The sequence below is a fragment of the Melanostigma gelatinosum genome (assembly GCF_949748355.1).
Source record: "Melanostigma gelatinosum genome assembly, chromosome: 3".
Classification (NCBI taxonomy): Eukaryota; Metazoa; Chordata; class Actinopteri; order Perciformes; family Zoarcidae; genus Melanostigma; species Melanostigma gelatinosum.
The window spans coordinates 26,373,156-26,388,076 of NC_136636.1; the positions used below are offsets into that span (position 1 = coordinate 26,373,156).

Here is a 14,921-nt window from a genome sequence, read left to right on the forward strand (position 1 = left end):
GATTGCCATGGGAAAGTATTCAGAGTGTCTTTGATGATATATTTGATCTGCCTACAAAACATTTTGGCAAATAATGTGTTGTTTTTGTGTCAAATTTGAGGGGCTTTGATTCCTTTGTTTATTATATTTCTCGAGATCATGATTCCATATATTAATGATTAGCTTTGATTTCTGCGTTTCACAGAAATGCACGAATGAACCCACTCCAGAATGGATGGAGCTATGTGAAACAAATCACTTTGAGTTTGCAGCTGCAACTCTTATTTAACACATCATTTGGAACAAGAATCATTAGTCAAAGGAGGCTGTGCCCTTTGGTCTTTACTTCGCGAATTACTTTTAGAGAATGTGCTTTACAGAAAGTGGACTTTGCAACACACTCAGCTGCTACAGCATTATGAAGTGTTCAGCAGTTACACTTTAGGGTTGATTGCAACTGGGATTGTTGGCAATCGTCCCTATGGAGATAATCAGGGTCGCGGTAGAAATTAAAGCACTTGGGCAGGTTCCAGATTGACGGCCTGCATAATGATTTAAAACACTGTACTGCAGCTGGTGTTAATGAGGAGTACATAGTCTTTATGTTAGGATAACTAGTATGCCGTAATAATTGGACTCTCGTGAGCCAGATGTTGGTCTGCTTTCATTTTGTGAAATAAGTATCTGTCTGTCTCTCCTTCTGCTATTTTTTTGCAGAGTAGAGATGGTTCACAGGGGCAGAATGCACCAGAATCCTTGAAGATAATCTGAAGGCCTTGGGCGATACCTAAACTCTTTGGATTTTTGTTCGTACACCAGGTGTCATGTCTGATCTAAAAGCTGAAGTAACGCTGCTGAGGTGTGCATTCCTCTTTCTCTACGCGAGTGTCTGCTTGTGCCAGCGCGACTGCACCGGCACAGACTGTCCGCAGCTGGACAACTGCATCGAAGAAGTGCTGGAGAGTGGCGGCTGTTGCGCCTCGTGCCTGCAAAAGGGTTGCACGTGCGAGGGTTACCAGTACTACGATTGCATCAACGCTGGATTCAAGAACGGCAAGGTGGCCGAGGGGGAGTCGTACTTCGTCGACTACGGCAGCACGGAGTGCTCCTGCCCCGCCGGAGGGGGCCGGATCAGCTGCCACTTCATCAGCTGCCCCGATATGCCGCCGAACTGCATCGAGGTTTTGGAGCCGGCGGATGGTTGCATGCAGTGTGAGCGCGTCGGGTGCGTCGATGACGAGCAAAAGTACGATGCCGGGCACTCCTTCCACATAGACCCCTGCCGGGTCTGCCACTGCCCCAACAAAGGAGGGAAGCTAATGTGCTACCCTGTGCCAGACTGCGACCCGCACCAGGTCCATAAACCAATGTTAGCTGCACCAACAGGGGAAGACACAACCAGCAGGCACAACAGTTACCCCTACAGGTTTGACCTATTGGATCAATTCACCCCACCGCAACACCTTCCTCCCAATGGTAATCTTTCTCTCTTCAAACCATCGCCTTTGGATAAGGACGAGCCAGAAGAGTATGATTACGGTCCAGCAGACTTTCCAGAGACCTTCCCTCAATCTCTAGTATTCCCAACACAGTCCTCCCCCTCCAACAAGGTCATCTCTGTGTCCCGAGGCTCTGACAGACCCGACCGAACCTCTGCCCACCAGAGCTTCGACAGACATAGCAAGCTGGAACTAAGAGAGCGACACGGAGTTCGTCTCCATCCTGCAGACAGTCAGGAAGTGACAGAAAGCCCCCTGAGAGCAGAGCAGAGTACCATCAGACCATCATATTTGCACAAGGACGCCACTATTTCTTGGCAGCCCTCGCAGGGCCCAACAAGTGGACAAAGTGCCTCGCTCAGGGATCTGACAACCCAGACAGATTTGGAGAATCCATCGCATGCACTCAAGAGTTCAGATAGTGTCATATTTCCACTGAACCGTGGATCAGGGGGTGAAAAACATCCAGAGTATCCACATACAAGTCCAGAGAGCGCAGTTCATCTTCAGAGAAGCTCTGAGACAAAGACACACCACCAAAATGCATCAGATAGTTCAAAGATCAATGTTAGTCATCCAGTGAGACATACGGACATTCAAACCAATCAGCAGAGACGATCAGATACAGTGAAATTTCCGCTGTACATGCCAATAAGCCCAGAGAGCCCAATTCATCCCCAGGCAAGTTCAAATGGTCAAATACAGGGGACGGTCGCAGCGGACAGTGAGGACGTGATGGAGGCAGAAGTGATGGAAGAGGAGGATGATACAGTAACATTTCATGGCATCACTGGGCCCGAAGCAAGGGATGTTTTCTACAAAACAAAGTCAGCACAACAGGAGAGAAGCCATGTGGAGACAGAGAGCAGCAGTCCAACCAGCAGCTACCAAAAGACCACACCCGAGCCCAGCACCAGCTCCCCCAGCAGGCCGGAGTACTTGACAACCCCCATGGTCCACTACGTCACCACTTCCCAGCCGCCAGCGAGGGTCAAGCTGAATGAGAGCGAGCCCAGCAGAAAGCCAGTTGAAAGGCTGTTTAACCTTCACATTGAAGACCAGGAGGAGGTGACGGAGACAGAGGAGGCGAGGAATGGCCGACCTGTCTTGCTTGTCAAACCTGATGGAGGTAAGTCAAGTTTTTTTGAAGACTGTGATTTCTATTTCTGAAAGTAATCCGTCTCAGTTACCAACATGAACTGACCACAGATTTGTTAATACAGTACATTGTCAATTTACCGTTGGCATATGGAAAGAGATTTTTTGAATATACCTCTACATTACAGTACCTGCTTCTGTACTGTAGGTTAATATGATTATGACCTGTGGTAAGGAGATGTTTTTTAGTTGCGGTTGTTCTGGTTGTTCTTGTGATGGGATGTTTTCCTCATTATGTACTCTTGTCAGGGAGGAGCTGATGTAGGAAAATAGATGAGGTAGTTCTGCAGTAAATTAAATAAAAAAAAACAATTTGGTGTGCTCATTGGAATGGATAGATAGCCCATAGCCCATAGATAGATTGAGATGTCAGCAGTAACTTAGAGATCTTGCATTACTGGTTTGTTAATTATTTAGTGTGAATTTGCATGCTTGCTCGGTTTAGCTATCCATAAACTTACCTGGGCTGGTGGTAGGTTCCAGTCTGAGGCTGAGGAGGGGAAAAGTCATCCTCTTTTTTCTAAAACTATAATTGACAGCATACACAAACTTTTTTGTAACTTTTCTGTCATGGATGATTGAAATTCAAATATTTTACTGTCCCAGAAGAAAACAGGTGCAATGTATCTTTTTAACAACACACCTAATGGCATTTACATCAAAACTACCACACTGGATCAGGATTTTGTAATACCCGCACCCAGCCGACCCCTTATGAGAGCCGATCTGCACCGCCCAACCTGCAAAAGTATACATTAATCAACCACCCGAACCCGACCCGCATACAAGCAACTTTATGGATCACGGTCATGGCCGATCAGCTGACAGCATGCCAATCAATTGGTGCGTCTCTATTTGGTGTTCTTTTTCCCTGTAATTTAGTTCGCTGCTATGCGATCCCATTGCAACACAAGTAAAGGTTCATGCCATGAGCTTGGGGTTGTAAAATGGTTAAAATAGGTCTCTATCAGCACATACTTGTGTGGAATGCTGTAGCACTTCATGAATCTTAATTATATCGCTTCAGCTCTGAGAAACTATTTCTGCACCCCTTTTTGAATGCTACATAAATCATTTAAAACGTGGTCCTCCTAATGTTTAGCTATACAGCATTGTGCTTACAGAAAAGTGCTCCCTTTCTCTGTCCGGATTCTAAAGACTAAGCCAGGCTATATGTCATGAGCGCACAGGAGGAAGTGGAGACGCCCGCCGGTCCCCAGGTATCTGAACCGGAACATAAATAGCGAGCCCAGGGTCTGTCTGGAGCAGGGAGTCAAACGTCTCCTCCCGTGGTGAACATCCTCTCACAGCAGTCTCATACCAGTCACCACCATCCCTCACTCAGCACACAGGGCCTGGCCGCTGTTTTACTGCACGTTGCCTCAACCCTCCCCGAGGAGAAGGATACGGGACTTTGAGGGTCTGGATTCGGTTATACATCCTCTCTGGCCGCCGGCCTTTCAGATGGTTTTATTTCAGAAGCAAGTCGTAGATTTACACGTTTTCATTTGAGAGATTTCGAAACTACGTTTCTGTTAGCATCCCGATGTCTCAGATGTCCATCAAACGGTGTGGGCGGTACCCTGACGTCTGCGTCTTGGATTCTCTGTTGGGAAAAAATAAACTCCAGTTTCCATAGGTGCCGCCTTTTTTTTCAGTCATACAGTATAGGAGCCATCCCTGCTCATGCCAAACACAGTTCTTCTCTTTACTTCAAAGACAGTGGAAAAGTGAAACACATCTGGTCCTGTGCATTTAATTCACAACAGCAAATATTGACTCACAGATGTGTAAAACTGACGCTATAGTGCTCCATAAAGGACATTTATTTTGTTGGAAACGTCATGGACTGCTATTTAAACGGTTTGTCATTGCACTTGATGTGGGATAGCGGACTTATTTGATCCCTTTCTGATGCATATGAAATGGCTTTCAAAAGGCGTAGTGTGCAACGCAAGGCAGTAGCAGATCCAGATGTTGGTGCATAGAGGGTGTAGATGTACAGAGGTAGACGACACTGTAGACTAACACACCGAGCACAATAACAACAATACCTGTACAGTGTGATGTGAGCACTGCATACATGTATTTATATCTTTTTATATATATCCATTCAAACTATTTCTTTGGGAGGGGGGATATAATATTGAAGGCATTTGTATAGTGGAAATAATTTGTTGATTAGTTTGGAACAACAGCTAAACTTACTTTAGACACCTAAAAGAAAGGCTGACCTAAACAATTATATATCCGTTTAAGTGTACGCTATATTTAGAATATATAAGCCCGTTTACTTTGCCATGAGAAAGCTAAACAGTCTTTGTTCTCAATGAAGGACTTAGGCCATTGTCTATGCTCTCACCAACGCCAAGAACGTCAGCCTCATACATGTAGGAGGTATTGCAGGACTGTGCTATATTATACAACTGTTGCTTTGCAGCATGTAAAGCTCTCCATTAAAATGACTTCATATGATACATGTACACTCAACACATTTAATCAAATCGCTCTTTAAATAGAGCACGTAGATGATAAAATGACCAAGTTGTTCATCAATTAGGAGGTTGGTCTTCATCGATTAATCTTTTGATGAGATAACATAATTACATAATCACTGTGTGTCACGTTAGATTTATTCTCAGGCCATTTGCACATTAGTAATAAATAGACCAGTGGACTGGCTGCTGGATCATGACCTGGGACCTCATTACAGAAACTTTTAAAGTCTGAAATCCTATCTTATTTCAGTTCAGGATGTCAGATTTTATGTATAACAGAATCATGTTTCCTAATTGCATTCAGAAGAAAATTCTATCTTATCCTCAAATAGGGATTGAGCTATTACAGAACCGTCCTGAATTAGTACGTTTCCAAGTTAGGAGTCCAACATTCTTTTCTTTGCTAAGGGTAAGACTTGCAGATCTGTCAGCGACCTGTACCATGGATGTTTAAAGGGAAACGGATGAAACGTTGGAGGCGGCGCCCAGTTCATTCCTATGAAAGCTCAGTGGTGCATGAGGCAAAAAAAACCTCAGAGTTTAGAATTCAGATGAAAATACCTGGATCTTCCGCATTATGGGGCCAATGGAGCAATCACAATAGCAATTCGGTCAGCCCTCGGTCCAGCCTCGTCCTCATTCACATGAATGGAGGAAGGAGGAAGTTTTTACAACTGTTAGGACACTATCATTTCAACAAGGGCTATTCATGTGTTTGTACTGGGAAGCTGATTTACCGAAACAAAAAGATTATCCTCTTATTTACAGATGTCTCTTTCCCAATCTAAGTCTATGGGAAAGAGTGTTGGCAGACCTTGAAATTGTAATTCCACCATTTGGCCTCGATGTCAAATGGCTTTAAAGGCCTCAATTGATATGTTTCCCTCAGCTCCACACATAGATACAGGCATGGCAGGACAAGTGCTGATAAATAATCAAATATACAGTTATACTGAGGAGTTCTTGTGCCCATTTGTGCCCTAAGATTATAATTAGAATGAGCTGATTGGCCGAGCTGATAAGTCTAAAATTCTGCTACAGACATACTTTGGGCAAGTATCCAATGGTACAACTCTTTTGGATGACATGGAAAATCAAACTTCGTCAAAGTTAGGATTTTTGAAAAATTAGGAAAGATATTCCATATGAATTGTTACATGTTCATGCATGTATACAGTATGTTATTCATCTTGTTATGAGTTAATAGATAATACAAACTTGATTGTGCTTTTTCTTAGAATATAATGAGATATATAGAAAAAGCAGTTGTCTAATGTGTATAAAGACAATATATATAGTATGATAAGAAAAACTCACTTTTCAACCAAAAATGTCTTCAGTTTTGTGCTGAGGCAAGCCCAGACAACTCTTCCACCAAAGGAAATTCAACAATGTCAGTTGCCGGCACAAATGGGAGGTCTGAGATTTAGGAATTGCCTTTGTAATAGGAAGAGAGAATGTTTCCAATCTTTTGAAACTTAAGTGTAGATAGGACAAGCAGTTGGTATATTTTTCTGTAATGATGCCCCTGATCCCAAAGTTTCTTCCCTAAAGAATGGCACATCGCTGTGTCCTCCGCAGCATATGCAGGAGGATAACCTGAAGAGGAGTTATCTGTTGCGGTGGCTGGGTGGCTCTTACTCCACATAAACAGCTTGCTCTCCAGATAGTGCCGACAGGTGGAGATAGAGGGGAGGGCCGGGTAAGGCCTCACTCCGGGCCGGTGATATTGAAGTTCATCAGTTCTGATGACACATCACTTTAGGAAAGCACCAGCAAAGCATGTAGGATTTGGCAACTCTTAAACATATGAAACAAGTGGCTCAAGTTTTTTATTTTTATATATACTGTATATATAAAATTGTCTTGTGGTAATCTGTTTGGAGATTAGGAAAGGTTTGTCTCAAACATTATCTGCTACAAATACACCTGGTTTTGCCATACTTACTGTATTATAAGATACTCCTCTTTGATGTCAATCAAAATGTAATTATTTTAACAAAACTGGGAAATCATTAGTGCTGACATGGATGCATATCAGAACTCTACAAGACCCAGTTAAACTAGACACCTCCATTCCACCTCTCAGTTTCTCTGCCTGAGTGATGTCAAATTGGTTTTCACTAAAGCTGCGATCAATAGTCAATTAATCGGCAACTATTTTGATTTGCAGTTCATTGTTAAAGTCATTTATTTAAGCAAACGCACCAACCATTTGACGGTTCCAGCTTCTCAAATGGGATAATTGGCTGCTTTTCCTCATCTTCCATTATAATAAATAGTTTTATGATTGTTATTTGGAGCCCTACTGTACCTTTGTTTCATGTATCAAATTAAGGAGGCAAGCCGTAGGGTTCATGCACAACGAAGCTCACAGCTCGTTTTGAAAACAGGAAGTCATGAGAACACATTCTCACTCCCAACCCATCCAAAATACGCTTGGTCATTGGTCCTACTCTTCAAACTATGACGGCACAGTTTCTGTTCATTAAATGCATAGTGTGTTTTCAAAATAAACATCCATGTTCACAGCAAACGTACAGTGCTCGTTCCATTCACAGTGTCTTTTCAAAATTTGTTTTTAGGTTTACTTACACAATAAAACTACTTGGGTAGTTTTCAGAAAATATTTGATTTGGGTTCAAATAACTACATTTGTTACATAAAATAATTACGCTTGTATAAGTTACATAACAAAACTACAGTAAAATAGTCTCCTGCTGCATTCACATGGATCAGGTATATATCAGACGGCAGACAGACGTTTACAATTACCGTTGTCGGTATTCTCCGCTAACCTAAACTTATTTTACCATACTCCTCTTGTCCACTAACATGAAATCGTTCTTTGCCGTCTAGAGTCATTCTGATTCCAGGTGAGTCAACATCGTTCCATGCGGGACATGAACAGTGGTCCCCTGGATGAAAGTCCCGTGTTTGTTTAACTTGAGATAGGATTATGTTCACATTTTCAACACAACGCTATTACAGATCTCTTACTTCTTTTCCATTCACAGTGTCTTTTTTCCTTCCACGCTGACTAGATACAACTCATTTATTAACAGGTTGCAGGGTTCAATTCTCAGCTATGTGGCAGTACGTTTAGTCTTCAGTATGCAGACGAGAGAAGAAAACAAGAAATCTCAATTCCCAGCACTCAACCATTTATTGTGAATTTAACACTCCTCCCAAATTTTCTCTCGATTACCAAATATTTCATTTGTTCGCAGGAGGGTATTCCTTTATTTTGAAGTGAAGTACTTCACCTGTCCCTTGCCTCAAAGTTATATGAGCGATGCTCAGCCAGTCAGATATTCTTAACAGTGTGTCAGGGTGACAGAGTAGCTGGTCAATCAAACGAGGATGATTGATTTGCCAGGTAGCTGCCTCACACTCTCCGTCCCGGGACTCAGGTGAGTCAGTCGTGAAGTGGCTTTTCAAAGGTGACTGACATGATAAATCAGGCATGATGACAACAGCTGCCTGAGTGTGAGGCTTAGATTGCCATCTGTTACATCTCCCTGCTTTGGAACAGTTTGATAGATATTTAGGATTCCTTCAAACTTTACAGAAAACGAATTATGGCAGTCATTTCATTTCTGTGTTGATTGCATTTATAAACTCCTCTGATAGATCTGGCACATCAAATAATGAGAGTACACTTGCCCATCCAGGACTGCATATAATACAATGTAGAATGATAATGGTGGCAGATTTACCACTCAAAACTCACATGATTTTTTAAATAGTGGGTCCCTGATTTCAGACAAGAAGTATACAAATGCAAGCTCTTATAGATCTTACATTTGTTATGGCTGAAATGACAATTGTTACCAACAGATTTTATCAGCTTTAGCTCGGTAAATGCCGTTATCTTTTGAGGTCTGCCCCAAAAACAAGCGGCAACGTACTCAGCCAAGTCTGCAAAATCCTACGTATTCGTCCAAACGCCTAACCCTAATCCTCCAGTACACAGTGTGTTTTGGGTCTGCCCCAAAAGACAAAAACAAAGATTTTATTTACGTGATTTATGTGCACTATTTTCATCTTCATTTTTTCTTCTTTTCAGTTTTAACTGCGTTTTTCTGTCATTTACTGTCATGCTAGTTTTTCTCCTCTCCTCTGATCTGTTTTTCACCAAAGGTTGGTTGTTTGTCGGTGACATTCAAACACTCGGCAGTCCACTAACTTGTCCCCAAAATAAACTAAAACAGGTCCAAACACCTAACCCTAAATCCTCCAGGACACAGTGCATGTGTTTAAGTCCTGAATGGGGCTTTTTCTAACATAACCACAAATTAATAACACTGCTTTAGCGCTACTCCTATAGGTAGTAAGCCAATTATACAACACAGTTTAATCTAGTCCTTAAACGTATGCTCTTGTGTCTTTGGATATGGAACGGCACCATCCTCCAAACTATTTTTATAGAATGCATTGCTGTTGATAGCAATGCATTTCATACAATGCATTTCAGTATATTACCATAACTAGTGGAATAAAAAAATCCCGCATCCTTTCAGAAAGGTTTTGCAACATGGGTAGCATGCTGGGAGCGTTTTGACACATTAATAGCTGCGGACTATTTCTTTCAACACACAGTGCAGCGTGGAAAGTGTGTAGAAAGGCCCAGAGTAATGGTAGGGTCACCGGTATCGATAAAAACCCAGTCAACAGCCCTCAGATCTATCATGGCCCTCTGCTACAGAGCTGTAAAACATTAGTTATTAAACCTATAAGAGTAAGATACACAACTGAGGGAATAACCGGCTGTAATTCTCCATAGCAGAACACATGTGTTTTCCTTAAACCCCGCCCCCCCCGGGCGCTGGATCTGGTGTTCCCATTGTGTGTGATCCAGATTCAAGGCTCCAAACAGTCCCCCTCAAGAAAAAAAACTGCAATCAAAATGCCTGTCACAGTCCCGGGCCCCGACAGATAGGTTTGTCACGGGATATGCTCTGCACAATCTGGACGGCTCGTGGCTGTCCGCGCTGCTGCTCCCCCAAAGAGACGAGGGGGAAAAAAACAGTTCTCCCATCATCATTCCAACAGAATCTCTCTCAGCTCTTTGAACAGAGTTAATCTAGCAGAGTCTCTGTGTCGAGGCGAGGCGCCGTGCACGTGTTCCGTGAGCGCGAGACAAAAGTTTCCATCTGTTCACCTATAATCACGCTGCTTCCTCTGGGATATACAATAGCAAACACTTTGATCTGGAATCTGGAATGTGTCCAAACAGCAGAGTATGTCCACAAAGCTTAAAAGACACATGTCTTTATTTCTGGATTAGTAGCAGAGATGATTTACCTCTTCTGAAGAATTACCGTACAAAGAGTTCAAACTGAGCTGTGATTTACATATGCTGTTGGCTGAAGTGACTGCGTCTGGATTTCCTGTCTGAGTGGACATTTATCTTCCTAACATCACATCGCTCACAGTTGTGTCATGTTAAAGCCCTTGTCTCATTCGTTAAAGAAACAGTGTGTAACATTTAGGCGGATCTATCGGCAGAAATGTAATAGAATGTTGATAAGTACGCTTTCTTCAGTGTATAATCCCCTGAAAATCTGAATCACTGTGTTTCCGTTGGCTTAGAATGAGCCATTCATATCTACATACGGCCGCCATTTTTCTACAGTAGCCCAGAGAGGACTGTTTCGTCTTTCCGATCGTGGTCAGAAAACATGTGTGTCGTTGTTTTGGTCTGCTGGGACCCAGAACAAAACACAGGAAACCTCTGTTGGTCTTGAGGAACTCTTGCAACTTCCACCGTACATTCACTTTGAATCCTCACTCGCTAAGCTAGCTCTCTTCTGCTCACCCCAACTCATTCACTCATGCAAATTAGCCGCCGCTCTCCCTCTCTTGCTTCACCACTCACTTCCCACTACACGCACACTCTGGCTCCGCTAGTAAATGACCTACGCTACTCGAACAACAACTGGCTCTGGAAAGAGCCAGTCACGTTTTCGCGTTTTAATGTCGGCCACGGTAGTAGTTTCAGTTGGTTGCAATCTGCAACCTCACCGCTAGTTGGTGCCAAATCCTACATACTGCAACTTTTAAATTAAGGGATTCAGACCACATGGAGAGCATGAATCCACTGCGATGTGCTTACGCATACATCATGCCATTGGCAGAAAAAGGGTCTGTCCCATGCAGTAGTAACACCTATTTGCAAGAAATTAGGTTGGAACGTCAAGTTTCTGGAGTGTAGTGTTGCCATCTTAGCGCTCTAGCTGGTGATTGTTAAGACCTCTTTAGCAACTTTCTTTCTTTTTTTTTTTTTTAACCACAAATCTAATACCATATTGACCTTAACTCCCTCAATGACATGAAACTTTTCCACTTTAAAATGTCTGCAAACAACTGTTACATATTTTCTCGAATACAGAAATACTCGATACAGGACAATCACGAGGACACATCATTGTATGTACGGTGGGTTAAATATAAGAAGTCATACATAAATGCCATACATTGTATCTATTGTATGTGGGTTGTTTATCAGAGTTCCTTCATCGTATGCTTCATCAGCTCAGCTGTGCTTCATCAGCTCAGCTGTGCTTCATCTCAGCGCGCAAAATAATCCGTCACGGCGAAACCAACGAGTTAGTCTGATCTCTATATATATATACGTATATAGAGACGCTAATTGATTTTTGGCTCAGCTCCATGTCATCAGGACCAACTCATCCTGTCTATAACTCTCCTGTCCCAGCACGACCCTGCCACCTGGATCTGTGCGCCTCCGATCCTGTTTCTAATTATATAGTGATTCTAATTGTCACATGAAGGTCACCCCTTAAATTCTTGCAAAGGACTATTTTTACATCACAAAAATAAACAGAGGAGTTAAGAGTCAGTAAAGCTGTTTGCAGTTTGTCCTTTGCTCTGCTACCTGCGATTAAAGCTAAAGCTGCTTTTATCACTCAAACGCTTCCTCCAACATCACTGCTGATGAGGGGCATTCCCATTTGATTATTTATAATGGCTTCCTCAAAATGGCAGAGTTGAAGGTTGAGAGGTAGAATGGTTATTTTGGTACAGGGACAGTATTTTAATCGTTTATTCACAGGCAATTAAAGCATTTCTTTCTACACCTGAAGGTCAGTTTTCTCTAATTTCTATAATTATTCATGTAAAACAATGGTGATTCAACCAATGTTTTCTGTCCTGAACTCTTGCAGGGGAGTTGGGTCTTTCTGGTGCACAGAAGCTGATGACCTGTATGTTGTTTGAAATAATTGGGGACTTAGCATAGTAGAGTTAGCTGCTATGGCTGAAACCATAGACTGTATATAATAAGTGGATGTAGTCATCGTGACGTCACCCATTTGTTTGTGGACTGCCGTTTTGAAGCCTTGCCATCTTTGATTACGGCTGTTGCCATGTTATTTTTTTGCAAACAAAAGTGACCATATTTGGAATGCGGAGGAGTGATGTAGAGACGCCGTATACAGCTCTGGTCAATCACAGTAAGCCCGGCCTAAAGCATACTCTGCTTTATGGTCTGTTTGACTCTAAATGGACCATCATTTACTAAATGAACATCATGCTGTACTGAAGAAGACTTGAAAGTAGAGATTGAGACCATAAACTCATGTTTACAATGTTTACTGAGATAATAAATCAAGAGAGAAGTAGAGTAATTTTCTCATAGAATTCTATTCAACCAGACTTATTTTTGCAACTTCATAATTCGCCCACTGATGACCAGTTGAGAGAATGCAAGTTTAAGGCACTTGCACATTGTCTTCGCTTGGCAGAACCGGAGGTTGCCGCCTGGCTAAAACTACAAAGTTAAAGACTTGGTGGTGTTACATTTATTAACCCTGTAATAAATATAATATATATATTTATATATATATATATTTCTTTTTTTAATGAATATATTATGAATATAATATATGTAATATGTGTATATCATTTCTAAAAGCTGGCATATAGCTTTATTTTTTGTGTTTTAAGTTGCTCGAAACTTTGTGTACAGACATTCTTTCAGTGAATTGTGAGACAAGAATTGTATAATGAGGAACAATCTGATCTCTTCTCATCTTAGGTTGAGGTAGGGGTTACAGTCAGGTTAGCTTAAGGTCTCAAGGATTTTGGGTCTGACTGATATGATATAGAAAACCGACTTGGCATTTAGTGGAAAACAGCGATGTCTGCCTGTTGCAGTGATTCGTTCCAGGAACAGTCACTACTACAATGAATAAACTCGGCCGAAAGGCACTGTGGCAGGCCCATCCAAAAACAAACACACCATCAGTTTCTTCCAGATGGTCCTGTAATCGTCTCTCATTATGTGAAATGATTTCAATGCAGCATTTTGTTTTTGCACTTTTATATCATTCAGCCAGTCCTTCTGCACGCTCAAGCAGTTTCCTTGTTTTCAGCCTTATTGGATCTATGTATCTTCAGATGACTTTAATGATTTTCAGTTGCAGGATTATATGCTTTTTGGGGTTTAGGATGCTCCACAAAATCATGGGTTTAATAAATCAAATAATTCAAATGGAATTCAAACATGTAATCATAGAGAGCTGAAATCCATCCATTCATCCATTCATCCATCCATCCATTCATCCATCCATCCATTCATTCATCCATCCATTCATCCATCCATTCAACCAGTCTTCCATCCATTCATTCAGCCATTCATTCATCCATCCATCCATTCATACATCCATTCATACATCCATCCATACATTCATACATTCATCAGAAAAACAGAAGTGAGATTATAAACTGACACAATGCAAAAGCACCCTAGTTCAGGCTAAACACAATGTCAATAGGTTGCTAAAACAGAAATGTTGAATCTTTATCACCCCCCCCCCCCCTCTAAACAAAGAGAGTGAACCACAGGACATACTGGTGATTAAGGTTGTAGTATGGGATTTTAGGAAATTTACATAATTGCAAATATCGGTTTGATTTAAAAGGGATTCCTGTTTCTGAAACAACACCTGGAAGTTTTAGTTGGTTGTGGTTCTCTTTCAGAGTTGCCACTTCTTATTAACAGTATGCTGTTGTCCTTCAGAGGACTCCACATCAGCTGTCGAGGGCTCTACTCTTGATAGATTGACCATAACCGTAGCATAGTATTGAGGTCAAGAGTCAAGAGGAAAAAATGAAGTCAGCCAGACTCGGCAGCAGGCACAAATCATCAGGCTCTCTATTAGTGTTGCCGACAGTATTGACTTGACTGAGGCAGGGTGTCAGTAACTCGAAGGCAAACGGACCAAGGGGACACAATCCCAGTTATTTACGATGTCAGTGGAAGCTCCGTCCGATTATCGGCTCGAAGATGGACGCCCCTCAGCTCCAATTCCCCGATTTAAATTCTTCAAGTGCCCTAAGTTTTTTCTTTTTTTTTCTTATTTGAAGTCTTGGTGTGAAAGCACTGTTACTTGTGATGGATGGGAGGGTTGTGTTATTGCCTTGGGAAGTCAGTACGAACCCCTCGAGCCTCAACACTACTTGCCACCCGCTATCTCTGGATAATCCCGACTCACTGCATGACCCCAGCTTGTATATATGTGGGCCGCCAAACATTTTGCATCTCTTTTGCTCGGTGCACAAGTCAAAAGGCTGTGCCAATGTTGTCATAGCGGCCCAGAATAAAACAAACACTGATCCTGACTTGGATTGATCCCATTTTGTATCATTGTATCAAACTGTCTGAGCGGAATCTAAGACACACCAAAGAACACGTATTTCTTTTATTTCCATTGCCTCTGCCTTCTTTCCTCGGCTCCTCATGGACTATATCTCAGCCCTG

The 14,921-nt window shown here is 42.1% G+C and overlaps 1 protein-coding gene across 1 annotated transcript in view; it reads left to right on the plus strand.

The window, feature by feature from the left end:
• Positions 1–14,921, plus strand: part of fbln2 (fibulin 2) — a 68,163-nt gene that overhangs the window by 1,687 nt on the left and 51,555 nt on the right. Inside the window, exon 2 of the mRNA XM_079266174.1 lies at positions 697–2,607. Within this exon, the coding sequence (XP_079122300.1) occupies positions 804–2,607 (1,804 nt within the window). The 5' untranslated portion in view covers positions 697–803. The remainder of the gene's footprint in view (positions 1–696; positions 2,608–14,921) is intronic.